The sequence below is a fragment of the Lycium ferocissimum genome, chromosome 7 (assembly GCF_029784015.1).
Source record: "Lycium ferocissimum isolate CSIRO_LF1 chromosome 7, AGI_CSIRO_Lferr_CH_V1, whole genome shotgun sequence".
Lineage (NCBI taxonomy): Eukaryota > Viridiplantae > Streptophyta > Magnoliopsida > Solanales > Solanaceae > Lycium > Lycium ferocissimum.
The window spans coordinates 29,703,082-29,712,055 of NC_081348.1; the positions used below are offsets into that span (position 1 = coordinate 29,703,082).

Consider the following 8,974-nt stretch of genomic DNA (forward strand, 5'->3'; position numbering starts at 1 on the left):
GTTTGATGTTTCGGAGCTTTGAGACATGATTTTCGGGGGTTAAAGTATATTGAAAGAGTAAAATGAAGGAGGTGAAGAGTGACTTGAAATAATCAAGCATTAGGCTTTATATTAACCCCTATTGCGCAGAAACTCTTTTTGCGCAGAAATTCCTGCACAAAAGGTTGTATGATAACAATTCTTTTTGTTTGTTTTTTTAGTGGATATTTATGCTAAAATCCCACAAAGTGGATTATTTAAGTTGCGGACTCCTACTCTCACAGGCAAAGAAGGACCACTTGAATGGCTACAATGTTGAGACAAATATCTTACTTTTAGCCTTCTTTTTTCTTCTTCTTTTGTCTTCCTCAATGATGGGGAAAAAAAATGGAATGCTCATCTCTGTACAACAAAAATTCTGTAATAGGAACTTCAGCTTTCTCCTCAAGAACTCCTGAGAATATTAACTGTCACACTTTTCCATCAACCTGTTCTTTTCCTTTAACTTCTAAAAACCCCTTTGCTACCCTTTCTTCTTCTACAACTACAGCAAAGTGTTATGGTCAGAATTATGGGGATGAAGAACCCCTTTCTGCTTTTTTGGCATATGATGTTCTTGGTGTTGCTCCTAATTGCTCTGCAGATGAGCTGAAATCTGCTTTCAGGAATAAGGTACTAAAAAATATGCATTTTTGGATAAACCATTCAAGAATCCATGCCCATTTTCCTGTTCTCTGTTACAAAAAGATTAGCTTTTTATACTATTTTGAGCTTTCAAGGTTCATCCGTTCATACTTAAAAATTGATTATGATGGTTATTTTGTTTGGTTTAATAATTGATGGGCACAGGTTAAGAAGTTTCATCCTGATGTAAGGAGAGATGGGGATAGTTCAGATAAGATGATTCGCCGAGTCATTCAAGCCTATGAGGTAAGTAGTCCTAGTTGCTAAGGAATTTAGGAATATTTCGTCCTGAGTAATAAGAAAGTTTGAAGCTGTTTCATAAACCCTTCGAAAAATTGAAGGACTCTTGGTTTACAGAGGAAATGCCAAATCAAAATGCTTTCTTTTGGTTGCTTAAATTTCCATTCTCAAATGATAGCTGACTCCCATCATTTGAAATGAAACCAGATGTTGTCCAACTTCACGAAGTCAGAGATCATCGAAAGGTAAATTGGCGATAAGATTATAATCTTTAATGAATCTAAATCCTGAGATTCCTTTCAATTGGATTTTCTCAACCCAATCCAGTGATCATCACTGCAGCATTTCGTCTTTTTATTTTTCTAGAGTATTGGTCCTTCAGGTAATATTTCTCTGCCATACTCACTGTTTGAGTTCTGCAGGGAATGCTTAGATCCATTTGATCAGCCAGAATGTGAGGCATTCGATCTCTTTGTTAATGAGACTGTTTGTATTGGAAAAGGTAACAACTCGTTTACGACTTGAGAAATTCCATCATGATCACCACTTGAAAATAGAGGTGTTAAAAGAACAGTCTGCTGAATTTATACTCTCTTTTCCCGAGCTCCCAAGAATTGAAAACTACAATAGTTTTTTTTTCCTCAATAAAGTACTTGTAAAACTACAATAGGTAGTAGTTTGCTTCTTGTGAAATCCTGCTTTCAGCTTCTTAAACGCCTGCATTATAGTAATGATATAAGTGTGGCAAAGGCCAAAAGGAGATGAATTAGTCTATAATTGGACCATCAACAACATTTCTGCAGGAGTTTCTATTAATCACATAGCCCATTCATGCAATGGAGCATTTCATATAAATTCCAACCTTTTGCCCATGGACTACCATAAATGTGTACTTGTTTCAAAGATTATCCAAGAATTTCACCTAATCTGACTGAAGTTGATTGCCATATTTCACATAGCTCCTTCGAGTTGGTATATAGTTTAAATATTTCTGCAACCCAAAAGGGAATATCACCTTTTCTGAGAGTCTGAGACTTACTTATCCATACAAGAGAACCACCATGGTTTAAGTTCTGGATATGGGATTTGCTCTTAAAATGTGTTCCCAATTCAGGCATTTCGAAATCCAGAGAACATGGTTTACTTATCCTGATAATAGTTTTCTAATCTCCAAAGATATCAAAGCTCTACTGCAGCGGTTTATTAATAATTTAATTTTCGATTGTGAATCCAGTGATGGCCTCCTTCACCAGTTTCTGTGAAATTATCTTTCAAAAAGCAGCCATAACCTGCAAGTGATTCTTCCTGTAGACTGTTTTTAAGGAAGCACATCTCCTCATTTGTCCAAATCCTTTGAATAATATAGAATTTGCATAGTTCCTGATCTCCCTCTTTTACGATATATGCAGGTTGTCCATTTTCATGCGTTAAGAAAGCACCTCATGCATTCACTTTTTCCTCGTTAATGGGAACTGCACGAGCAACTTCTCAAGGTCATATAGTCTTACTAAATACTGAACTCCTTGTTACTATCATCATAACTTAGTCTGCTAACAGGAAAAGATTCTAGTGAAAATATGATTTTTAGTGAATAAAAGGAGACATAATAGCAAACTGAAAGACAATTACCTAAAATACTTTTGTTTGGCCTATTAAAATAAGGTTTTATCCTCTTCTTTTTCTAGCTATTGAACCAAAAGTTCTATATATTCAGGCCATGGTGAAGATTATCAAGTCCAGCTTGCAGTTGGTCAATGCCCCAGGAGTTGCATACATTATGTTACACCTTCTCAAAGAATAATACTTGAAGAGCTACTTGGCAGGTATTTTTACTGCTTGACTCAACTTTCATCCTGCTTTTGTAAAAATGAAGAAGGCAAACTCTCAAACGGGAAGTATCCCACAAAAGAAGTTTATAGATATATTTACACGGGATAGCATCTTATGTTATAATGCAGTCTGTTCACTTTTTCTTTCCAAGCTGTTGTGGATTATATTTAAATTTTCTTTTTGCTGCTGCTGCCTCCTTTTTTTTTTTTTTTTTCTCCCTTTTTTATTATTACTTTCGTGAAATTCTCTTTTTTGTAGCATCATGAGCAAACCTTATGATACATCAGCAGAAGAAGACTTGCTTTATTCGCTAATCATAAAAGCCCGTTTTGAGAACAATCGCTACCAGAAGCCCAAGAAGCAACCTAAGGCCTCAACCAAACGCGTAGACTGGTTCTAAATCTTGAAAGTCCTCCTAGGAAAGGAGAAACTTGGAAGTTGAACAGATACTACCACTTCAAAGGCTATGTTATGCTAAGTTATGACATGGATGACAGGGAAAATATTTTTCAATTGTATACTGTCAACCTTATGCTGTGTTACCAAAGTCCTTAAAAATAGTCTGCATCTGCAGCATATGAGATGTTGTGGTTATGCGCCACCAAGTGTCAGGAAGAGCAGCTGCAACTGACTGTCTGAATATTGGGTGATATGAGATTTGATATAAATATGGAAAATTACTGATTGAGTTAGGAAAGTTCATCTGTTACATATTTTTCTTTTTACATATCAGTATATTTTCAACTGTTGTAACTTGCCTTATGTTCTTGTTTACATATCTCACTTTTTATGGACAGTTATCTGCGGTTATCTTTTAAATGACCTGATAATATAAAAAAAAAATCCTTTGCACTGTCAATGTATAGAAGTTAAGCTCTTCCCAGAAAGGTACCGGCTTTGTATAACAAGAGAAATATACTGCCTCTGTCTTCAATCCCCTCCCACATTCTAAGTTTGAACGAACCTCAAAAGATCACACCATCTTCAGATTATCATCTCAGAAGTTTCGAGAAGTAACTTTCTCATATCACAAACCACTGATCCACTATCTATAGAATAAAGTGACCAATTTAACTTCTGATGCAGCAAGAAGGAAACATCATAGGATCTGAAGGGCCAAATTTTTTGACCTGACTGCATACGTACCTCCTAATCATTACAATTTACAATACCACATTGCAATAATTTTGAAGCAAGTTCTGTAATCCTAGACAATCCTTTTCTCCAATATTTCATTTTCCAGTAGAGAAAGGGAAAAATTGTAAACACAGCCAGAACACATCAATATAAGTCAAGAAAAACACTGTATCTTAGCGAGGAGCCATGATGCATAATAAAGTAAAACAGAATTTTGCAATAACGATGTTAAGGGCCAGCAGGAGCGTCAAACCATCTTTAGAAAGAAGGTTGAACACAACATTTAGCTTTTATTATAATTTTTTAAATGAATAACTAACTTTCAGAGACCTATCAACAAGAATCACTGTGTAAAGTCATCTCAATGAAACTCTTCTAAGTAGACTAGCATATTCCCTCTATTCTAACTAATGTTCTTTTTCAGTTTACTAAGTTGGTTGGTAAATCCTTCCTACTAGAAGTAACATAGTTGAGGATTTTTCCAGATTACTAACCTTCCAGTAATGTCAGTCCATCCAAGCGTGTTACTAGGTTATTGTAGATAAAAAATAGTTGACTTTTTGTGTAGCCCCAAAAATACAGAAAGCCATACGAAGCTTAAGAATCACTGTGTAAAGTCATCTCAATGAAACTCTTCTAAGTAGACTAGCATATTCCCTCTATTCTAACTAATGTTCTTTTTCAGTTTACTAAGTTGGTTGGTAAATCCTTCCTACTAGAAGTAACATAGTTGAGGATTTTTCCAGATTACTAACCTTCCAGTAATGTCAGTCCATCCAAGCGTGTTACTAGGTTATTGTAGATAAAAAATAGTTGACTTTTTGTGTAGCCCCAAAAATACAGAAAGCCATACGAAGCTTAAGAAAATGGCATAAGCTTTTCAAGATAGGAATTCTTTCAATTCGGAGCTGCAGCTTCTATTTTATTTCCTTGGTCGCCACAGCCCACAGCTTTTATCTTCTGCACAAAAGCATACCATTCATTGAGGAATAGTTTCATTATCTTACAGCTTATGAGAATCTTACGGGGTTCACGAAATGATAGATTGAGACTCCTAGTCTAATTTAACAGACGAGAAACGAAATGATACAGTAAAAGCAAATTTCATCTACATGAAAGCTTTTTATTTACCTTCTTATCGAGGAAGTACCTCAGTTTTACAAATCAAATTATACAACCTTGAAAAAAAATATAGAAGTCGGAAAGGGGGAAAATACTCCTGTTGTACCAAACAAAGGACATCGAGAAAATATCTTCAAATAACGAAGAATCCTTCAAAATCTTAAGCACAAACAATGAATGATCATCAATTCACATTCCCTGAACTGAGAATTGCTTTGATGTGGTTGAAGCTCGTGGTCGCTGTTTGAGTCCACTCATCATCATCCTCATCCCATCAATCTTCTGTACAGATTTTTTGCTCTTTAATGGTGAAGCTAACCTACTTGCCAATCTTGATGGCGAAAATGACCTCATTTTGGAGGGTGAAGAAGCTATCTTGTTTGCCAATCTTGTTGGTGAAAATGACCACCTCAGTTTGGCAGCTGTTGACATCTTTGGGGACCTCTTGCTCAAACTTGTTGCTCTAGTAGGAGACACAGAAATTTGTGGAGGGCTCCTGATTTTCACTTGAAACCTTGGCGGAGACTTCGCCAAAAACTTAGTGCCCAAACTTGATACTCTAGTAGGAGATGCATAAACTTTTGGGGGGCTTCTGATTTTCGCGTGAAGCTTTGAGGCTTTGGGCGGAGACTTTGCCAAGAACTTAGTGCCCAAACTTGTTACTCTAGTAGGAGATGCATAAAGTTTTTGGGGGCTTCTGATTTTCGCTTGAAGCTTTGGGGCCTTGGGCGGGGACTTCACCAAGAACTTATGGGGTGTTTGTCGATTTCTTGCAGTAATGGGAGACTGTGTTTTAGATAATTTCTGCTGCTGTGAAGTTGGAGATGATGAATGGAACAATGGGTTTGGAAAAAGGACAGTCTTTTTCACCCATGGCCTATTCCTTGGGGAAACTCTATTTGCAATGTACTTGCAATTTTCTTTCTCACATTCCCTCTGCTGCAATGGAGAAGAAACCTTGAAGTTTATTCGTGATTTTGCTCGTTGTTTTGATGGTGGTGACCGCATTGTTTGCATGGTTACCTGTTTCTCTCTCTTTCTACGTGATCGGAGCTCGGAGTTTTCAGGGCTTGGCTTCTGGTTTTGCCTCAATGTGAGTGGAGTTTTCGGGTCATCGGATGCTGGTGTTTTCCCCTTGGAACCTACTGCCTCCACTATATCTCTAGCAAATTGACTTGCCTGTTTAATTTCAGCCACTGTCTCTCCCAGAAGCATTGCTGGTAATGACATTCGCCGCCACTCCCCTGCATTTGTCGGCAATTTCCCTGGAGGAGATTTGCGGGAAGTAGCATTCTTGATCCTTTGAAGTTGTACAGAGAATTGAGTTACATGAAGATATTATATTGTAAAAAAGGAAGGTAAAAGATCAGCTAGATTGAATAAGGATATCTTTGTACCTCAAAGATTCTTGTTTGCATCTGAGGCTAGCTTTCAAATAGCCTCTAGTGCTGCGGGGACTGAGAGTTACACCAGAAATCACCTTATTACCACCTGTAACTGTATACTGAAGCTCTTGTAATCGAGCCATACACTTGTCCACCTTCAAACAACATCACCTCAGAAAAATCAGCTAAAATTTTGAAATTATCAACACGTTTTTAGCAAAAGTTATCTTTTTAGAATTCAAATCAAAAGATCTTTAGTAACTGAAGCACCAGAATATAAATTAAAGTTCTGAGTCCTGACAAAGCATAAATAAATTGAGAAAGAATTTTTATTTTTTTGTCAGAAAGAGCAGACACCATGGGAAAGATCAAAGGAACTTAGTATCAGAGACACCACAAAATCAAAATAAATTTACAAATTATCATTCCCATACAGACCATTGAAAATTTTGAAGTCCAAAGATAGACCCTTTATCAGAAACACCAGTTTTAATACAAAACAAGAACTCATTTCTCAGAATTGACAGAATCCAATACTGAAATCAAATGACCTTGCTATCAGAGATTTCAGAAAATACCCCTTTTGAAAGAATTGAGCACTTATAACTCAAGAAAAAAGAACACAATTCACAAAAAGAAAAAATACCCATCACTGATACTTTAATAGAATTTCCTAATCCACTTTAGAAAGTAATAAAACAAGTTAACAGGATCAAAAGATGAAGGAGCGTCATTGATGTGGAGAGGAGTGGGGAAAGAATATCTTTATTTTTTTCTTGGTTGTAATAATGAAGGGCACTTACCTTGTTTAGTGTTTCTCTAAGAAGAATGGGGTTAAGAGGAGGCACCACCATTTTCTTATGCTGCAACTTTGGTGGGGTTCTTGCTACCATCTTTCTTTCACTTCTTAATCCCAACTAAAGAAAATCAAACTGTGGGTCTTTTCTTTCTTCTCTACGCTCCTCAAAACTACCTTTGTCTCCAAAGTGGAAGTCACACTATAGTGTGTTTTGTTTTGGGGTGGGGGTGGGGGGGAGTTGGGGGGGTAGGTGTTGAGTTTGTACACGAAGCAGATAGTAGAAGTATAGAAGGAAAAAGTGTGTCTTGACTTTTGTTGCCAACGGATATTTGGGTCTAACGGTCGAATTCATCGCCCAAAATTAAAGGAAACGGCTAATTTAAGAATAAATATATTTGCTGTTTCTTTATTTTGTAACTCCTGGGCGGATTACTTTATTTGAAATCTTTTTGGGCTACACAAAAATAAAGACTTTTGTAGTGCTTATATGGCCCAATCGTGTGATGGTCCGTTAAACATGGGGGCATACAAATCAATAAATACACGATATGGTTTGGTGTAAATAACGAATGCGAGTAAGTATTTATCGATATTTATTTGTGTGAGCTTCTACAAAGAGAGCCAGTCACAAATGATGTGTTTGTTTCTTTTTTAATTACCCCTCCGAGCCATATGATATTCTTTGCTTTTTAGTCAGTCCCAAAAAGAATAATACTTTTTAATATTTAGTAACAATCAACTTTTAGTTTACCTTTTACCCTTAGTAAAATGATTTCTCACCACACAAATTTCTATAGCTTATTTTAGACTACAAGTTTCAAAAGTCTTCCTTCATTTCTTAAACTTCATGCCAAGTCAAACACCTTCATGTAAAATGGACGGAGGGACCGAGGGAGTACCTGACATTCAGAAGCCTCTAGCTAGACTAATTGAGAGTTGCATGAAAAGCACTCTCCACAAATCTCTTTTGAGCTGACAAAAGTAAATTATTTTAAACTCCAAGGATATGAAAAAAAATAGCGTAAGTGATTTTGATTCATTTCGAGGGACGAGGGTCAACGATGCACAAAAATTGAAGCGGCCTAGAAACAATCACAAGTGGAGCTTCAAGAATTAATTTGACCATTTTGGACAAAAATAATCACAAGTAGAGCTTAGACGAACTTGGTCTACTTTTTGCTTCTCAAGAATTAATTTGACTATTTTAGACAAAATTGGACATGAATAAATTCAACAACTAGAATAAATATAAGGTCATCGAAATTATGTTACAGATACCGCCAGCTAGTTTAGGAACTTTTTATTAATAATATGTTAAAATAAGAAAAGCGTGACTAGACGAATAATTTAAGATGGAAGAAGTATCTTTTGACGCACCATAATAATTATTTCCTCTTTTCGGCAGTGCATCACACACATGAGGATCTCAAAAGTAGCCGCCAAGTACCCTCACATATTTTCTTCTCCTAATCATGAACTAAATTGTGGTAGATTGTGCAAAAGGAGGATTTGAGAAGAAACACTCGCTCGTACTAGATGTTTACACCAAACGAATAGATACACAACTATTTTAATTTGAAGATTACCTTCCACCAAAATAGTCTATCCAAATGGGAAACAAGTATATTGCAAATGGTTCCGTTTTAAGGATGTGAATGAATTAAGCCAGCCAAGTTTTGTTGACCATTTATAACCATAAATATATATCTACTAGGTGACAACAGAATGAGGGTCACCAAAATGCATCATCCGTGAGCAAGATATGCTTTAAGTACCAGAGATATTACAAGGAAAAAAA

General features: G+C 36.3%; 2 protein-coding genes across 3 annotated transcripts; one reads left to right on the plus strand and one right to left on the minus strand.

The window, feature by feature from the left end:
- Window positions 1–257: 257 nt before the first annotated feature.
- LOC132064251 (chaperone protein dnaJ C76, chloroplastic) lies at window positions 258–3,529 on the plus strand. The gene is made up of 7 exons (XM_059457165.1): window positions 258–651; window positions 829–909; window positions 1,111–1,148; window positions 1,326–1,405; window positions 2,313–2,396; window positions 2,618–2,726; window positions 2,992–3,529. The coding sequence occupies exons 1-7, from the start codon at window positions 367–369 to the stop codon at window positions 3,131–3,133; spliced, it is 819 nt and encodes a 272-aa protein (XP_059313148.1). The 5' UTR covers window positions 258–366; the 3' UTR covers window positions 3,134–3,529.
- Window positions 3,530–4,889: 1,360 nt separating this feature from the next.
- LOC132064250 (microtubule-binding protein TANGLED) lies at window positions 4,890–7,404 on the minus strand. 2 transcript variants are annotated; one of them, XM_059457163.1, is made up of 3 exons: window positions 6,929–7,152; window positions 6,390–6,532; window positions 4,890–6,292 (listed from the first exon to the last, which is right to left on the minus strand). In XM_059457163.1, exons 1-3 carry the CDS (start codon window positions 7,025–7,027, stop codon window positions 5,182–5,184), a joined length of 1,353 nt encoding a protein of 450 aa, XP_059313146.1. In that variant the 5' UTR covers window positions 7,028–7,152; the 3' UTR covers window positions 4,890–5,181. The 2 variants fall into 2 exon arrangements, with proteins under 2 accessions (XP_059313146.1, XP_059313147.1); XM_059457164.1 differs by lacking the exon at window positions 6,929–7,152 and adding an exon at window positions 7,181–7,404 and having other exon boundaries at window positions 4,895–6,292.
- Between the last annotated feature and the right edge of the window lie 1,570 nt (window positions 7,405–8,974).

What these genes read in the sequence shown, in the direction of transcription:
- LOC132064251 (XM_059457165.1), top strand. Translation starts at nt 367, where the DNA reads ATGGAATGCTCATCTCTGTACAACAAAAATTCTGTAATAGGAACTTCA. An exon ending in GACTGTTTGTATTGGAAAAG is followed by an intron (nt 1,406 to 2,312) that starts GTAACAACTCGT and finishes CGATATATGCAG; the next exon opens with GTTGTCCATTTTCATGCGTT. An exon ending in CTTGAAGAGCTACTTGGCAG is followed by an intron (nt 2,727 to 2,991) that starts GTATTTTTACTG and finishes TCTTTTTTGTAG; the next exon opens with CATCATGAGCAAACCTTATG.
- LOC132064250 (XM_059457163.1), bottom strand. Translation starts at nt 7,027, where the DNA reads ATGGGTATTTTTTCTTTTTGTGAATTGTGTTCTTTTTTCTTGAGTTAT. An exon ending in CTGAAATCTCTGATAGCAAG is followed by an intron (nt 6,533 to 6,928) that starts GTCATTTGATTT and finishes TGTTGTTTGAAG; the next exon opens with GTGGACAAGTGTATGGCTCG. An exon ending in TGCAAACAAGAATCTTTGAG is followed by an intron (nt 6,293 to 6,389) that starts GTACAAAGATAT and finishes ACAACTTCAAAG; the next exon opens with GATCAAGAATGCTACTTCCC.